Source organism: Nuphar pumila, chromosome 11 (assembly GCF_984573655.1).
Source record: "Nuphar pumila chromosome 11, dmNupPumi1.hap1.1, whole genome shotgun sequence".
Taxonomy (NCBI): Eukaryota; Viridiplantae; Streptophyta; class Magnoliopsida; order Nymphaeales; family Nymphaeaceae; genus Nuphar; species Nuphar pumila.
Genome location: NC_143259.1, coordinates 38,280,036 through 38,299,359, shown reverse-complemented (window position 1 = coordinate 38,299,359; position 19,324 = coordinate 38,280,036). Strand labels below are relative to the sequence as shown.

Genomic DNA, 19,324 nt, shown 5'->3' with positions numbered 1-19,324 from the left:
TCCAAATCTGACTTTTGTGTACAAGATCCCAACCCAAATCCATATCCAAAATTTGATAAAGGTAGAGTTTAATATGGATCCAAAACATACATGATAATTCTGGAACTTCTGAAATAAGACCAAAATTTATTGTTTTTTACGTGAAAGCTACAAATGAATCAGATTAGATCCAAACCTGAAAACAGATGGGATCAAATCCAAATTTAATCAGAATATACTTTGGATAACAAAGTAATGAACTATCACATTGGATCTCTCATTTATCAGGACCTATAGGATGAGATTCTGGATCTCCCAGGTTTAGGGTAAATTATATAAGATCTCCACCATACCAGAGAATCTCACTCAGAATAGTTGTTAGAAAGATCTCCACTCCACATATGCATACTCAGTGGTATGAATCCAATATCTAACTCTCATATTATACAAACATGATAGAGAATTTACACTCTCCATAAGGGTGCGTACGTATGGAATATAGGATTTTAATGAAATTTGAATCCATATCCACTTAATTCCTCTTTGTGGCTGGAATGAAGGATTTAGTAGAATTGGATTACAATTCCACTAAATTCCCTAAATCCAAACACATCCTAAGGGAGCCAATATGGTGCAAGAAGAGAAATGTAACTTACATCGCCTCCAATATTTTATTGGTTTGTGCTTGGGAAAAGCAAGAGGATTTTGCATTGATAGCCAAACTAAGTGCACACCATAGTCACAAATACCGGCCATTTTTTTAAATATCGTGATTTTATTGTGAGATTTTAAAAAACTGACACAATCTCGAGAAAAATATGATATTTCAAAATATCGCCAATTTTGAAAATATCACATCTTTTATCACAATATTTTCTTGTTATAATGTGATCTTGGCATTTATATATTTTTTGCCTATATTTTCTACATAGTTTATCTGATATATATTAAAATTTTAAATATACCAATATTTTTTGAGATTTTCCTGAGGAAAATAAATATTACAGATTATCATGACATTTTCCTTTGTCAAGAAAATCGCTAATTAGATTTATGACTATGGAATACACACGCATCCAGACGGGTGCATGCTAGCATATCGGTAATCAAGTACACTTTGTTCTTTTTATTATATCTCAGGTGACATCACATGGATACGTATACAAACATGGATGTGATATATGGATTCGAGACATGAGTACATTATATGATTTTTATGCAAAGTCAAACACATTGATGATATATATTTCTTAAATTTAATATATAACTTTTGATATTTTTTATTATGAAAATCTACTAAAATATTATACATAGTGTCTTTGTAGGCCTTGTCATGTCTTCTAGACATGTGACCATCGTGTCCTTGTGACATAGAATTCTCAAAGTATTAGGAGGTCATAAAAGTCATCTTATGAACAAATGAAATATAAAAAGGCTAAGAGAAATATCAACGCTTCAGGTACTGAGTATGCGCCTCAGTACCTTGAGCGTGCGCCTCGCTTGTGAGGCGTACGCTTCAAGTACTGTGGCGTACGCCTCTCACAACATTGATCTAAAGTACACTTTGGATCAAGACCTTCATATTGGGCCAATAGTTTGGATGATCGAAATTCTATGGGTGGGTTTGCTTTATCTCTTTTTTTGGTTTCAATATGATTTCTTGGAGTGCTAAAAAGCATATGTCTTGCTCATAGTACAGAAGTCGAATATCAAGCATTGGCTAATGCAATTATTGAACTACTCTGGGTCCAAATCTCTTTTGCAAGAGCTTGGCATGCCTTTGGTCTCACCACTTGTGGTCTGGTATGACAATATTAATGCCTAATCTAGAAAAAACAAACATCTTGAGATTGAGCTTCATTTTGTGTGCAAGACCACTGTGCCTCCAAACAGCAGTTTGCAGTTTGTTGTTCAGTTCCATCTCAAGCCAGGATAAACTTGCTGATATTTTCACAAAAGCTTTTATCCACACATCAGTTCCTCTTTTTCAAATACGATCGAGTTCAATGTTTGTCATCGTCCATTGAGCTTGAAGGGGCATGTTAAGGAAAGTAAGTGTGATACGGTTTTGCCTAGTCATCAAAGAAGGGTGGAGATTTCTCTTCAAGAAAAGCCTAATGAAGGACATAAAACCACTAATAAATAAAGATTGAAGTCCTACACCTCTTTTCCAATTTGAACTCTAATTGTAACATTGACTTCCAAATACGTTGCTACTTCTCATAAGGAATCTGTTGATTGTTAACTATATAAGAAATCAATAGAAATCTCACCGTTGAACGTAGATTCTTTCTCAAGATAACTGAACCATGTTAAGATCGTGTCTCGCTCTCTCTTTCTCGTTTACCCCCCCCACCACCAAACCAATCTCAGGTTATCCTCTCCCGTTAAAAAAACTAACCATTCTTTCATCCTCAGAACCTCTATAAAGAAGAAGAAGTGAAGGGGATGGCAGGAAGCATAGTGGCTGAGGGATCGAGAACGACATACCATATAGAGTGGAAAGACAACAACACACCTCTTTCTCAATCAATTTACTCACATTTTTTTTTTCAGGCTACACAAACAAGTGAAGATCTTCTATTTAGAAAAAGTTATCATATCCACTTGTCATAGTAATTTTTTTTTTCTATGAGAGGTCGGGGTAGGCCTAGGAAGACTTGGATGAAAATGATAGAAAAGGATATGAATGCTTTGAACCTCACCGAGGACATGACATTGGATAGAAATGATTGGAGGAAAAGGATTCATGTGGAAGACCCAAAATGAATTTATTTTTTGGTTCATATAGCTGACCCTAATTGTTTGGGATGAAGGTGTAGTTGTTGTTGTAGACTTTTTCTTGCTTTCAAACGTGCTCTTAGAAAAACGGAGTAATGAGGATGGTGGGAAAAAAAGCATCAAGAACGAACGAGAAAGAGGTGGGGCTGCACGGGAAAAAGAAAGGTGGAGAAGTTGTGGAAAGAAAAAAGTACAAGGGTATTTTCGATATTTCAAAATATTTTAACTCAGGTTAAAGTGAAGATAACAGCAGGCTGAAGCAGGCTCTTCGTTATTTTACAATAGTCAGAAAAAGTTTGGCCCATATCATAAGAAATAGAAAAATGAGATCCATATTTGAAATTAGGAGTAAATGGTCGGCCCCAAATGAAAATTTCCCTATACATTATCTGGAGTCGAATATGGGTAACATCGATTCAACATCCGGCGTAAACTCCGATCCATTCAACCCGAGAGCGGATCCTGTAAAACGCTGGGTGAGATTGGCTTTTAGAGCCACAAAACTAACCCCCACAGTACTGTAGCTCAGTACAAGTGGGACCCACAGAGGGGTGGGTTTTGTGGTTGTAAACGCTGGGTGAGATCAGGATCCGCTCTCGTTCACCCCCACCACAGGTCTCCAGGTGCAGGTTACGGATCGACCACAACCTGATCCGATTCCGAACCGTTTACCGGCTCGAAACTGCTGTCCTCTCTCTCTCTCTCTATAGTCATCTGCTTGACTGGTAGCTAGGGTTCCAGCCAGCTTCTTACCAGTCAGTCATGCAGGATCTCTCCGACGATATCACTCTCTCCTCCTTCCCCCCCTTATATGGATATTCGCCATGGCGTCGTCGGACTCCGACCATCCTCCGCCAGGTGATTGTGATGATTCGGAAAACCCTACCCCTCCTTCCGATCCTCCCGAGATCCTGTCGCAGAGCGATGACTCTATATCGATTTCCCGATCTTCATCCGATCTCTCGTCGGAGGGATCCCGATCGATATCCGTGGCGTTGGGGGATAACTTAATTCCAACCCCAGCCCTAGTTGATGAGGCCGAGCAGGAGGGGCACCGGAAATCGGGATCGGAAACCCTCGGTCCGGGGAAGACTCCGGAAGAAGTTTCGTCGGAGAGGGATTCCATCTCGATCGATGTCCGGGGAGCCGAGGGTTCCGCTGGGGAGCTCGAGGATCGGTCATCAATGGAGAAGAAAGAAGTCTTCCATAATATCGAAGAGACTATGATGAACGAAGAGGAAAAATCGGGGGAGAATGAGGAACTGGAGGCGGCGATAGATGAGGCGCTCGAGAGGGAGAGGGAGAGGGAGAGGGAGAGGGAGAGGGAGAGGGAGAGGGAGAGGGAGATCAGTGAAAGACTAGCGGCAGCAGACGTTCGGATTGTCGAATTGGAGAAGGAAAGGGCCGGTCAGAAGTTGGCGATAGCCGAGCTCTCCGCTTCAATCAGGCAGGCGTCCGACGTTGTCTTGGGGATTATCAAGAAACTCGCCGCGGAAGAGCCCGGAGAAATTGGAAGGATTGCGCATGCAGGCGATGGAGAATCGGGCTTGGATGCAGGGACGAGGGAGCTGATGGGTGGAATTAGGACTTTCAACGGGCTTGTTGTAGCTGCGGAAACGGCATTCGTGGAGTACGAAGAGAAAAAGAAGAAGGAGAAGAAAGAGTTGGAGAATAGCGTGGTGAGCCTGACTGAAGAGGCGAGGGATATCGGCGTGTTGCTCAAAGTGGCATTAATGGAGAAGGAAGCGGCCGAGAGGTCGCTGAACAAATTGAAGGGTGCTGGAGGCGAGCAGAAGAGGGTGGCGATTTTGCAAATAGCACAGAGCGGTCTGCAGAGGGTGGGGTTTGGTTTTATGATGGGTTCGGCTGCTAGCGAAACAGATGGCCACGGGGTGGTGAATTCTGGCGCTAAAGTGGATGGAAATGAATCTGAAGAGGAAGCCGTCAGTCTGGTAAATTGTCTTTCCCATTCTTTCTGTTATGAACTCATTTGTTCGGCAGTATGGAACTGCAAGCTTAGTTTTATTTCATATTCTGGAACTTGGTTATCATTTGTTCAACTCGTTCAAATCTGTTGCTGGACATTAGGGAAGCGCTTTGATCATGAGTAGAATATTGTATATACCTCTGATTTATGATTCTATCTTACAAGGCTCATACATTTGTATTAATAAGAAAATAAATAAATTTTCGAAGAGTGAAAAAAAAAAGAAACTTGAACTTGAAGAAGTGCTCATCTTGATCCACAACAATGTGATGCCAAACAAGAACGGAACTAGAAGGATTCTCGTTACATAAATTAAAATTTGTTTATATGTGTATTCAATATCACGTTTCTTTATAATTCAACTTTAGTTGGGATATTTGAGTGGTCTAGACCTTGTCACTGTTCGAATCAAATCAGATTTAGTGTATTCAATCTGTTTAGTGTGCTAGGTTCCCTCCCAAACAACGTGGTGAATGTTCATTCATGACTGTGGAGTATATCGTATTGGTTTCAGGCATCCACTATCGAGAATATGATGAAGAATATGCGACTTGAGATATCTCAACTCAGAAATTCTTTGGAAGAATCAAGGTACTCTTTCTACACTAAGTTGCCTTAATCCCTTTGATTGCACAGTTCTTGTTTCATTTCTGCGTCACACCCTCTTGGTCATTTTTCTCTTTTGTAATTTAGTTCTTCACCATGATGCTGATAAGACTGATGTGTTACTTGCTATTGGGTCAAGTTTTAATTGTTATTGGGTCAAGTTTTAATTGTTAGTGTGCTGTCAAACTGAGGGTGAGTTTGATTCCCTTAAATCTCAGATTGGAGGCAATTTGAGATCTAGGATCTCAAATCCAAGGAACTCTGGCTCACCCATACCGCCATGCGCAAATGAAACCGCCACCTCCCACCCCCCACATTTTCCCTGAACAAAGCGAGCCAGAAAACTGTGTCATGGAAGTTTTTGGGATCTCAGGTTTGAGTACCCCTTCCATGAAGGGAAGATCTGGGTCCTGTGGCAGATTCAACCTCAAACACTGAGATCGTGGGAATTCCATTGCAACGCTATTTCTTTTCTGAAATACAGGAAAAAAACTCTTATGAGATGATGAGATTGCTTTTCATTCAGTGGATTTTCATTAATTCATTTTTAAAATTGTATGCTCTAATCTCTTCAGTGATAGGCTTTGCACAAGTTTTTTGGGTTCACTATTGAAATTTGCAAAGTTGGATTGAATGTCTGGTTGACTGAACCTGGAGCCTACCAGACCCGTTTTGCTCAATCTATAAATTACCTTATTCCAGTTGCATATCAGCATATGGATAATGGATTCATATCGCTTGAAATTGGATCTGGATCATGTAAAGGACTGACCCATTAAGAACTGCTGTGTTTGCAATGATTTTTTTCCAAGCAGAATGTAGTTTCACTGATAATACACCAATCTTTTATCCTTTTCTGTTAATTCTGCTTGTTTTATGCTTCATATTCAGAGGTTGAGATTCCTCTTAAGCTGATGGTCTATTTTTTTTCCATAGTTGGTGGAACATGATGCCGATACACTTGGTACTACACGATAATTTTCAAAGTTTAGAACATGGGGATACGGCCGTACACACATATACATGTATGTATGTATGTGTGTGTTTGTGTAAAACAACATTTTTAAATCACTACATTTAAGAACATCAAATAATGCGACTAAGTTGAAATTGAAACAAGGTTGTAAGTATCGTATCGTTACCCGTATCGGTTGGGCCCAAAGTAACACCTATCGTATCGTATCATAAATTTCTAATAAAAAATTTCTAAAAAATTCAAAAAAATCAAGAAAAATAAGAAAAATTAGCAATTTTTTTTAAAAAATCACATCACATGAAACAACAATGAATTGCACAAAATACAACCATAAAATCACATATGAAGCATTTATGTCTCTAGTGCCACATAAGACATCATCAAACCTCAACTAATATAGAATCATAGATAATATTGCATGCATATCTTACGAGAACAATGCAAAATATTAAATATCTTGCAATTAAGAACATGCCACAAGACTCATACTTTTATATTACATAAACAAAAATATTATGGCAATAGTTGCACTCGATTTTCAATCGGTTTTCACTCATTACTTGAGTGCGTCATTGCCATGCCAGATCATCTTATGCCATCTTTGTTGGAGGATTGTGGAGCCTGAATTTCTACTTTGATATAAATATTTAATTTTTGCGGATCCAACTTCGCGGTAAGTTGGTGGGGGGTTGTAGGGGGCAGCGGTCCCCGAGGCAATTTTTTTTTTGGAGAGTAGCTTTATAATTTTACTCATAATAATGATTTTTTACCTTAACCCATGGCAAAAATACACTTTTTTTACCTTAACCCACTTCTTTGGGTAAAAAAATGGTGGAAATGCACTTTTAATGGCCTCTAGACAAATGGAGAAGTTGACCCTCTAAAGGTATTTAAAACCCAAAATGAAAAAAGTAACTTTTTGCATTTTTAAAGTGCGCTGAAGGTGTATCATACGATACAAGGGTGTATCGTACGATACACGCAATGCGGGTACGATACACATTCGTATCGCGATACCAGTGTGTATCATATCGCAAAACCCAAAAGTATCATACCATATTGTACGATACATTATACTTACAACACTAAATTAAAATGTAATATAATTGATGACATATTTTAAAAGAAAAATAACTCAAATGAGTATGAAATAAGTAATATGATCATAAAAGAATATTGATAAAGTTAATGGCATAATGTTGACTGTGCATGAAACTGATTTGACTATGTTGATGAAGTGTCTTATTGTGTCCATGAATTGTCCGAGTGTCGTGTCGTGTCAGTACGAGATGCACGTGCTAAGTGAAGTGTTCATATCACATAGATATCACATCTTTCTATTTCATTATCTGTTGCACTAGGCTCAAAGATGTTACAAAGATGTTCTAATTTTATTGATGGGAAGCACAATTTAAGTTTGAGTAGAGTTGATTAGAGCTCTTGAATCTTGTTGAATTTTGCCACTGCACTATTTTACTGACCTACCCTGAATTAGAAATTTCCTGGTCAAACATTTCATGATTTTGGGATGTCAGAATGCTGCACTTTCTCAGTTCCTTGCACCAATATGACATCATCTATGTCATTACTGACACTTCACTTATCATGCGTATCCCGTATTGACACGACATGACATTCAAACACTTCATGGATATAGTCAAACCAGTTTCTCACACAGTCAATATGGTGTCATTAACTTTATTTATTTCCTTTTATGATCTTATTTACTTATTTTGTATTCATTTGAGTTCTTTTTCTTTTAAAATTTGTCATCAATTACATACATGTCAATTTCAAATTGGTTTCATTATTTTGATGTTCCTAATTATAGTGATTTAGAATTGTTGTTTTATACACACACTCACACACATGCATACATCTATCTGTGTACGGTCATGTTCCTGTATCCTAATTTTTTAAAATTAGCATATCATACCAAGCGTATCTACATAGTGTCCCTTTCTTGCATCCGTATCCATGTGATGTTATGGATCCAACCTGCCCCAGATCCGATCTAAGGAATCTGCCCCAGGATCCGACCTAGAGGACCCAACCAGCCTAGAGTCCCACTCTGTCTGGGACTGTGCAGGGAAACCTGCCCAGCCTGGAGACCTACCCAGGCTGGGATTGTGCTGGTCGACCAGCCTAGAGTCCCATCTAGGCTGGGATGCCCTTATGTATTTTTACTCTTTTGCCTTCTTATAATTTTATAAGTAGATGTACCTAGCTTAGTTATTTTTCAATAAAGTTTATGAATATTCTCTCAATTCTTCTTTTCAGTTCTTGCTCTTGATTGCCTTTCGAGGGAACATGTTTCTCCCTTCACCTATCCATCTTTTTCGCAAGTTGTCGGTCGGAGGGAATGCCCAATTCTTCCTCCTCCCTAGCGCCAAGCTCCCCCTACTCCTTGCCTGTACGACCAACCCCGATCTCTCTCTCTCTCTCTTGCTGTTGTCGCCCCAGCCTGCTGCTTGTCCACCTTCGGCCGGACACACACCCTTCTCTCCCTCGCACCTGCAGCATGCCCGCCCGCTGCTAGGCACGAGCCGCACCCTTCTTTCATGTTGCGGTCCCACGTGCAAGCTTTCCTCTCTCGAGCCGCACATCGTTCAACGTACTCGGATCCACATGATCATTCTCTGTGGGAGTTTGGATCCTGGCAGTGGTATTAGAGCACCGTTCCCTGGAGCCAAATCGACCAACCAAATTTATTGGACGACACAACCAGGGCCCACACCCTTCTCGGTTTTCGTACAGGTTTGTATCAATGCTACTTTTTATTCTTAGTTGTATTTAATTCGGTAACGTCAGATTTTTATCGTGCATAGTGTTAGATCAGACCCAACACTGATCTAGCCCGAATCTGGACGATTCGGGCTGATTCAAGTCCACACCAAGTCAGATACGTATTTTTGGGTGCAACATAGACACTTTTGGGAGGGTTTCACCAACCCAGGTGCTCGAGTTCTATGACGATTTTGGCTTGTGTGCAGAAGCCCTACGCCAACCCGGACGTGTGCTTGCGCGACGCTACCAGTACCATTTATCGCTCCGTTAGTTTTGAGTCTCTCAAGCGAGGGCCCAAGTCCTTAAATCCATAACCCTTTAAACCCGAGACATGACACATGCATAGGAGATGATACGGGAACTACTGACGGAGTGGACTCCCAAATCACCCACTTGACAGGGACCATAGGTGGCATCCATGAGCGTGTGTAGATGTGCTCAACGAAAAACTGAATAAGCATTTCCAACAACTCCTCGTGGTTTTGGATTCTATCCAGAATCAAGGGAACTATCGAAACGATCATAATGGGGATTCCAACTCAGGTGACCAATCTTCGGGTTCTTCCACAAACTGACCCTACTCGGCCTGCCCACCCAAGTTGGAGTTTCTGAAGTTTGCCAGAGCGGACCCTATGGGCTGGTTGTTCCGAGCCGAGCAGTACTTGATGATCGCAAAGATGACTGATGAAGACTGGGTGGCATTTGCCTCGATCTACTTGGAGGAAGAGGCTACCCGATGGTACCACTCGATGGAAACCCAATTGGGGATGCCTTCTTGGGAGGCCTTTTTGAGAGCTTTGGTGATATGGTTTGGTTACGTTGTCCAAGCTTCGCTAGCATGGCAATGTTAACGATTATCAGGCAGAGTTCAAGAGGTTGAGCAACCTCGTTACCGCATGGTCCCAAGAATCTTTGATTAAGACATTTATTATGGCTTTCAAGTCAGATCTGTGGATCGAGGTCCAGGCCGCGAGACCCATCTCTTTGATGTAGGGTTTCGAGTTGGCACGCATGGCCGAGGAGACTGTCAGGATAAGCTTGCACTGGGGTCATACCAGTGGGACTCCCGGTCAGAGGTTCATGTCCCTGGTGAATTCGTCCCCTGGCAGGACTGTGTCCCGCCCATCATGGGACACCGTCCCTCAGAAGCCTACCAAGTGGGCCACAAATCATTCTTCACAAATAGGGCTTGCGAAAGAATCATGCCCCAAGGTTCAGGTGAAGCGGCTCTCTCATGAGCACATAGAGGAGCACCGTAAGAAGGGCCTCTATTATCATTGCAATGAGGTATGGACGAGGGACCACAAGTGTAAGGTCCTGGTTCTGTACCTGTGCAATAGTGAGGCTGAGGATGGTGAGGCCTGCCTTAGTTGTCATTATGTGCTAGGCGGAGCCTAGGTGCTCTGCCCCTAAAAAGCCTAGGTGAGGCCTAATAGGTACCCCAAATAAAAAAACAAAATAAAGCATACAAATATGTAAACAAACTACTAAAATTGATAACAAACATGTATACACCATAAAATCAATAAACAATAAGAAAAAGACAAAACAAAATATGTTGTCGAACACTATAAGACAATTATATTAAATAACTTGCTCAATACATTGTCCAACACAAAACATTTAACATTTAACATTTAACATCACAATACATTTAACTAAACAGAGTTCAAAAACATATGTATTTATTCTTCAATATCAAACTTCATTTCAATATCAAACATATGTATTTATTCTTCAATATCAAACTTCATTTCAACGATTTCCTTCATTTATTGCATCGTTTAGTGGATTGAGATGATGATGGCAGATCATCTTCATCTTTTGAATCAGGGACCACCTCTGGTAAATTCTGTCCCACAAATGCTGCATGTACTTGTGCCTTTCTCTCATCATCTTCTCTAAGACTAGTAAGAAGCTCAACACGAATATCAGAAAGAATGTTGTCTTTACATAATTTCACAGTGGAGTTGATATGCCCCACAACATGACATTTAAATCTATGCAATTTTCTATACATTATAAAATCACAAAAGTTACACTTCACTATTCCTTTGAGAGGCATCTCCAAGTCAACTGGTGTGCAATATTTCAGGATCCTTTGAGAGACATTCTCCAAGACCTCCACCATCCATCGACCTTCTAAAACACAAATTAATAAATCTAGTCACTACAAAGATGTAAAACAATGTAAGTGATAACCATGTTAAAAAATAAAACAAAGAACAATTGAATAAACAAACCATGCAACTGATAATATATATAAAAAATTAAAACATAACAAATTAATCACCAAATAAAAATATAGACATATAGATATTTAACAAATCTACACACACATAACGTAAGTAACTTTGAGTGTATTCAAGTCTAAAATAGTCAGAACCCCAATAAGTTTATAATAAGTTTACAATAACAACTTAATTTAATCCTTAGATAATGAACTTGAAAGTCCATCATCATCATCTGAATTATCTTCAACGATATATTGCTCTTCTTCTTCAGTTTCATCTGTAGAGCTAGCTTCTTCCTCTTCTTTTTTCACGCTCACCACCTTCTTTCCTTTGTCAGACTTTTTCTTTCTTAGGTCTTTAGTAGCACGCGTTCTTGCCCCCCGCCCTATGCCTTGACGCTTCAGATGCCTTATCAACAAGATCCCATGTAAGTGACATGTCATTTTCGAAGACTACCTCATATTCACTTTGCCTTAAATCATTATCATCAACTTCTCTTAAGATGATGGGGTCAAGATGTGCTTTGTTCATTCACTCCTCGTACCTTCGCTTCAATATTCAATTATATTGCACAAAAATCAAATCATTCAACTTTTTGTGCAAAAGTTGGTTTCTTTTTTTTGTATGAATCTGCAAAAAAAATATAAAGTTAAAATATATATAAACTAATAAATATTATTTAGTAATTATTAATTAATAGTAAATAATATCTTACCACTTCAAAAATACTCTAGTTACGTTCACAAATGGATGCACTGCATGTGAGGCCTAAGACTCAAACAACAATGGTCTGGAGCTGGGGACAACCAATGGCAAAAGAAATCCATCAATCCGCTAAAAAATCAAATTAGATGTAAATAAAATATATAAGTTATAAAAATAATGTAAAGCGAGTTATATGAAATTTAATCATCTTACCTGATGTTTGCACTTTTCTCTTCTTTTTTGCAAAGTCCACCCCGAAAGGTCTACTAGCAGTTATATATCTTATGAGTTAGTCTACTAGTGCATCTCGATCTGCTTTGCTTCGAACAAGACGGATGATGCAATCATATAAGCCATCTTTATCTCCTCATTGGACTCGATATTTTCATACTCATAATATATGACTGAATTTACATATAAGCCTGTTGCATGCAAAGGTTTGTGTAATTGATTGCTCCATTTTTTATCGATTATCTCCTAAACAGGGTAAATTTATCTATTAAGTAAAATAATTAAAAATAATCATTATACAAGTTAAGTTAAAATTTAAAAACAAAATTTACAATTAGTAGAATATAAAAAAATTAACTTATACCTTGATCTGTTTCTTTGCACGGTTCATTTTCTCGTAAATGTAACTCATAGTAGGCTTTTCATTGCTATCAACCAATTAAAGCACGTCAATCAAAGGGGCCATTGTTTTCAGAGCACAACTCACTCCCTTCCAAAATTTTGAACTCAAAATCATGCTTTCACATCTTTTACCAACAAACGTTTTTGAGAAACTACTTTTTGCCCAATCATCTCCAATAAACATGAACCTTAGCCTTTTTTGCAATTATATATGCTTTATAAAGTAAAAAATCTAATAGCAAATCTCGTCAGTTCTGGCCTATGTAAGTTCCTTTCTATATCACATGGGTACAGGTACGAGTACGGGTGCGACACGAGTGCGGAGCAATTTCAAAATTTTTGGACATGGGGACATATATATATATATATATATATATATATATATATTAAGATCCGACCCCGATACCGTTTTGGATCCGGGTTGGGTCCGGATCTGGACCCGACCCGAGTCCAAATTAATTGTAATAAATAGACAAAAATAGACTCGGTCAAAGTTGTCTGAGTCCAAAATGTGGACGAACTCGGCCCCGGTGCGTTGATCGAGTCCGACACTTAGTTGATCGTGTTCGCCCTATGACCGAAGCCGCACCCGTGTCGGGGCGTGTCGACGCGGGTGCGTTGACCTTTTAGCCGAGTCCGTGTGACTTAGGTTCCTTTGTATGTGTGCTCTCGTCATACTCAACACGTATGTTTGTATATAAATACTACCAATTGCCTTGCTTTTTCAAAAATATTCTTCAACTCTTTCAATTCTCCTATATCTTCCAATATCAGATTTATACAATGTGCAGCACAAGGAGTCCAAAATAAATGTCTTCTTTTATCCATCAACAATTTAACCATCTTTGATGTAGTTAAAGGCATTATCGGTAACAACTTGAACTGCATTCTCCTCCCCAACTTCTTCAACAATATCATTCAACAATGCAAAAAGCAAATTTGCATCTTTTACTTCATTTGATGCATCAATCGATTTAAAAAACATTGTTCCCAAAGGGAAATTAACAAAAAATTAATGTGTGTACGCTCTTTTTTATTAGTCTAACCATCTGACATTATGTTGCATTTATATTTGGACCAATCCATTTTGTATTGGTCCAAGAACTCCTTCGTTTTCTTCATTTCATTATTCAAAAGTGGTTCTCGCAGCTCGATTTCTGCATTTATATAATGGAGGCTTTATCTTGGCCTATAGCTTCAATCATACTGAAAAATGAAGGTAACTTCGTTGTATTAAAAGGTATTCCACCATCATAAAACCATCTACTAATGTACTCGCACATTGTTTTTCTTTTTTTTTGAAATGATTCTCTAATGTGGTTTGTTTGTTTGCCTTTCGTTTTCTGTTAGATCACTTCAAAAGTACAAATCCATAAACTATTTTGCCTGTGGTGGTCTCAAGCCGAATATACTACTCGGCTGCTCTTCCATCTGCGAAACTGCAACATGTCCTTCGTTAGAATCGAAAGTTGAGAACAAACTTTCACTTCTTTCATATATATTAACTTAATCTAATTTTTTTCATCTCTCTTCTTCGATTCCTCCATGTACTTAGAAAGCACTTGCTTGATTTCTGCCGTTTTATCACAAGCCTTCATGCTTTTTTCAATCCCAAGTAGATGTTGCTTTATTCTGTATATGCCTCCTTTATAAGTTATTCCACATTTAATGCATGTCACATAATTCAGATCTTGTTTATCCTTAATATAAGCCCACTCCCACAGTGGATCACTTGGTTTTTGCTTGAAAATGTCGAGTTTGGAGTGGACCCACTAACACTTGCAGAAGAAGCCCCTTCCATCGTTCTAAAAAATGATAAGAATCTAAAAAAAAATGAACATGTAAATTCACTAAATTAAAAGGAGTAAGCATAAGTAACAATTAACATAAGCGCAAAATATGAATTCAGCCTTTCACAGAAACACACATATTACATATATATAAATATATAATATATTACATAATAAATAATAGTCTAAACATGCTTTTGGGCTTTTGTAAAAAAATTTACAGAAACAAAAAATAAACATGCACGAGCAAGTGTTCATGCATGCATTATTTTCTGCAGGCAATATGTTATTTTGATGGCACAAATGCTGTCAACTAAGGTGCATGCACATCTACCCACACATAACAACCACAAATGAGAGTAAAATAAAAATGCACAACATACACTCATTGTCATCTATTGGTTATAAATTAACTGCAGTCAATATGTTATTTTGATGGCACAAATGCTGTTACCTTTTCTATCTCACTGGTCACTGCAAAGTTCAAGATTTTCTTGTAAATACTGCATGCACTATCTCTCCTTTGCCCCAACCTGCTTAGCAAAGGGCAAATGAATTAACTTTGCATAAGCATCAATTTCATAGCAAATATCAGAAGAAAAGGCCAAAGTATGCAGTCATGATGACATAACAAGAACCCTCTTGATCCTTTTCATTTAAACAAGAACTTTCAAGAACTTTATATTCCCATGAATAAAATATTGAGGGAACAATCAATCATGTTTGATGGTTTGAGAACCAAACTGCTATACCTTGTAGAAAACACTGTGAGTACTCTACTGCAGTAATAACTGCAATGGTAAATCACACTTGTACATAACACACAAGATAAACAAAGAAAGTATCCCCATGATGCTACAAAAAGACAAAACTATGCAAGATATTGTACATGTTCCCATGAAATATCCCTAAATTATACATCATTATAACTGTTGCTTTGCAAGAGGCTTTTAAAAAATAATTTTCTCAGGTGTTTTCGAAAGAAGATGCTAGCCAAAGAATGAATAGCTTTATCAATGAGCTGGGTCTTGGAAGACAAGATGTATCCATTCTTTTAATTCACTATATATCTAATAATAATTGAGAATTGTTAAATCATGATGGAGATAACATGCATCATAACAAGTGGTTTCTCATCACCAAGATGTATAAATGGTGCTGCACATATATAGCCACAAGGAGTTTAAAATACAACTCCTTACTGGTTGCAGAAAAAATAAATCTGGATGCAACTCACTAGATTAATCTTCTAGCTGCATAAAGGATGACACTAACTTCAAACCCTTGACATGAGTCAAGAAAAATATAAAAGCACCTACCCGGAACAGTGATTATTCAATGTATGCAGCAGTTATAACGTTCCAAGCAAAATGTATAGTCCTGCAAGTCAGCAATGATAACACAAAAAAAACAAGTAAATTATACAAGAAAAGAATACCTTCAAGATGTTCTAAGGATTTTGGCACATCATGTGTAAAAAATGGAAAACAAAATCTTTGGGAAAATAGGGACAAAGGCATATTCTTCCAAGGGTGTCGAGCATATCCAAACCTAAAAAAGGAAACAATCTTTTGGAAAACAGGGGAAAAATGAGGACTATGAAGGTTGTGAAACAACACACGATTAACAGTAAAGCATTAATCATAAGAGAAATTCAAAAACCACCGGAATACTTGAGTTAAACGGTAAACCCTAATCAAATTATTTGAGGAAAGGCTTAAAAAGCCAACAAACTGAGCCGATCAAAACGAGCTAACGACGTGGAGAGAGAGAGAGAGAGAGAGAGAGAGAGAGAGAGAGAGAGAGAGAGAGAGAGAGAGGTACCTGTAGTCCGTAGCGGCTCAGAGTCTTCTTCTTCGTGCCGTAGCATGTGAGAGAGAGGAGAGCGCAAACACAAATAAAAAGGGGAAAAGGGACCCCTTTTTCCCCCTTTTATAGTCATTGACATTAGTCAACGACTTAACAAAAAAGTTTTGCTGACCTAGGTTATGGCCTAGGCGGAAATGTAGGGCCCCACCATCCAAACTGCGTTCCCCAGGTGGTGGGGCTGCACCTAGGCCGTCTAGGCACGACGCCTTTGACAACTAAGAAACCAATGATGCCGAGTTGTCAGATGCGACTGATGACGTTCCAGAGATTTCGTACCACGCACTAGCTGGAGTGGAAGTACTAGAGACCATGAAAGTGAGAGGTAGAATCGGCCAACTGTCTATCTCAGTGTTGATAGATACCAGTTCAACACACAACTTCGTGTGTGCACGGTCAACAAAGAGGGCCAAATGCGAACTACCCCTCAGCATCCCTTGGAGATGGTGGTTGGGGACGACAGCAAACTCAAATGCACCGCCCTTTGCCCTGGCATTTGACTGGAGATCCATGGAATGATATTGACCACAGACATGTCCGATCAATGGTGCAGACACGGTGTTAGGGATGCAATGATTGCAGTCCTTGGATTTTGTCTGGTGGAACTTTAAGGACATGATTATGGAGTTTGAGTATGGTGGCCATTAGGTGTCAATCCGAGCTTCTCCCCGGTTACCTTCTCTAGCCGGGTCTAAACGACTTGCTAAGGTGGTCTGAGAGGGTGTGTCGTAGATGTTTGTGATGATGGTAGTAGAATAGGTACCCACAACCCTAGAGGAGACCCAAACTGATTTGGAGGCCTTACTCCAGGAGTTTGGCACACTGTTTGATGAGCCTAAAGGCCTTCCACCCTCTCGGTCTCATGATCATGCAATCCCTATTGAGTTCGGGGCCAAGACAGCTAATGTTCGACCCTACAGATATACATACACTCGAAAACTGGAGATTGAGCGAGTAGTGAAGGAGATGCTTGCCGATGGGATCATCCGAGCCAACAAAGGTCCATATTCTTTTCCAGTTCTATTGGTGAAGGACGGATCTTGGCGGTTCTAGATCGTTTACAAGACCCTTAAGATTACGATTAAGGACAAGTGCTCGATTCCAGTGATCGATGAGTTGTTGGTCGAACTGCATGGAGCACACTACTTTTCGAAGCTGGATCTTAGGTCTGGTTGCCACCAGATCCACATGGCCCTGAATGATGTCTAGAAAACGACGTTTCAAACTCATGACGACTACTACGAGTTTCTTGTGATGCCATTTGGTCTCACCAACACTCCAACAACCTTTCAGGGCTTGATGAATAACGTTTTTCGGCCCTACCTCTGACAATTCATATTGGTTTTCTTCGACGACATCTTGATTTACAACTCTTCTTGGGAAGACCATATGCTCTATCAACGGATTACCCTGGAGACTCTCGCTGAGCATCAGTTGTATGCCAAGTGAACCAAATGCAGTTTTGGTTAACCCCATGTACATTACATGGGACATGTCATCTCAGGCCAAGGTGTGGAGGTGGACCTCAAGAAAATCGACGCAATGCAAAGTTGGTCGGTGCCCCAGTCACTAAAGGGACTGCGGGGATTCCTTGGCCTTACCGGGGTACTACCGCAAGTTCGTTCAGGGGTATGTTCAGATCACCCACCCCTTGAATGACTTACTGAAGAAGGGCCTCTTAGAGCTAGGAGTCTACCATGACCTTCGAGTCCCTGAAGGAGGCCATGACTCGAGCTCCGGTGTTGGCTCTATCGGATTTTGCAAAGACCTTCGTAGTTGAGGTCGACACGTCCGAAGTGGGTATAAGGGTTGTTCTCACGTAAGAGGAACATCCCTTAGCCTATTTCAACAAGGTCACCGCAGAGGAGAAACATGGCATGTCGACATATAAAGAGTTCATGGTCATCATTCTGGTCGTAGACAAGTGGTGTTTGTACCTAATTGGTTGACGTTTTGTGGTGAGGACTAACCATAGGAACCTGAAGTACATGCTTGAGCAGACAGTGATTTCTCCCACCCAGTAGAAGTGGATTTCGAAGCTCCTTGGCTACAACTTTGAGATTCAGTATCGGAAGGGTGCTAGCAACCAGTTGGCCGATGCCCTCTCAAGGCATGGCCACGACGATGAGCTTAACAAATTTCATATCTGCTATAGCATTAACAGGAAACAGGGCGAGAGAGAGAGAGAGAGAGAGAGAGAGAGAGAGAGAGAGAGAGAGAGAGAGAGAACACAATGGCTGGGGCGGCTCACAATGCTCGACCTCCAAGCCCTAACCATATTATATATAACAGCAAAAATACAACTATCCTTGTAATATCAGAGATATTACAAGGATGCCATTAATGAGAGTAAAACAACATGTGTTTCGTTAACATACCATGCGTATGGATTTGGATCCAGATCCATACGCAAGCTATATTTTAACACCCTCCCTCAAGTTGTACGTGATTTTGGATCATGTACAACTTGCTCTTCAATAGCCAAAATTGACGTCCTGTTAACCCCTTGGTAAACAAGTCTGCCACTTGATCTTCTGTTCGAACATGACGTAGTTCTATCTCCTTCATCTCGACTTTCTGCCGTATGAAATGTTGATCAATCTCAATGTGCTTCGTTCTGCTATGCTGGATAGGATTACATGCAATGTTTATTGCGCTTTGATTGTCACATAGAAGAAAAGATCGAATAATTGTCTCCCCAAGATCACTTAATAAGTGTCTAATCCATGTGGCTTCTGCCGTGCCTGCAGCCATCGATCTGTATTCAGCCTCTGTACTCGATCGTGCCACTGCCTTTTGTTTTCTGCTGCTCCAGGACACTAAATTGTGTCCAATATATACACAATATCCAGAGACAGATCGTCTCTCATCTGGATCCCCTGCCCAATCTGCGTCTGTATAAGTGATGAGTTCATGTCCTCTATGCAAATTATCGTTCTTACGATAAACAAGTCCGTCTCCTATAGTTCCTTTTAAATAG

At 39.6% G+C, this 19,324-nt stretch overlaps 1 protein-coding gene across 3 annotated transcripts in view; it reads left to right on the top strand.

The window, feature by feature from the left end:
- Positions 1-3,498: 3,498 nt before the first annotated feature.
- The window catches only part of LOC149822277 (uncharacterized protein At3g49055-like), a 38,681-nt gene continuing 22,855 nt past the window's right edge, over positions 3,499-19,324 (top strand). For all 3 annotated transcript variants that reach the window (XM_089980937.1, XM_089980938.1, XM_089980936.1), the window contains exons 1-2: positions 3,499-4,712; positions 5,262-5,338. In XM_089980937.1, the coding sequence (XP_089837063.1) occupies positions 3,585-4,712; positions 5,262-5,338 (1,205 nt within the window). In that variant the 5' untranslated portion in view covers positions 3,499-3,584. The remainder of the gene's footprint in view (positions 4,713-5,261; positions 5,339-19,324) is intronic.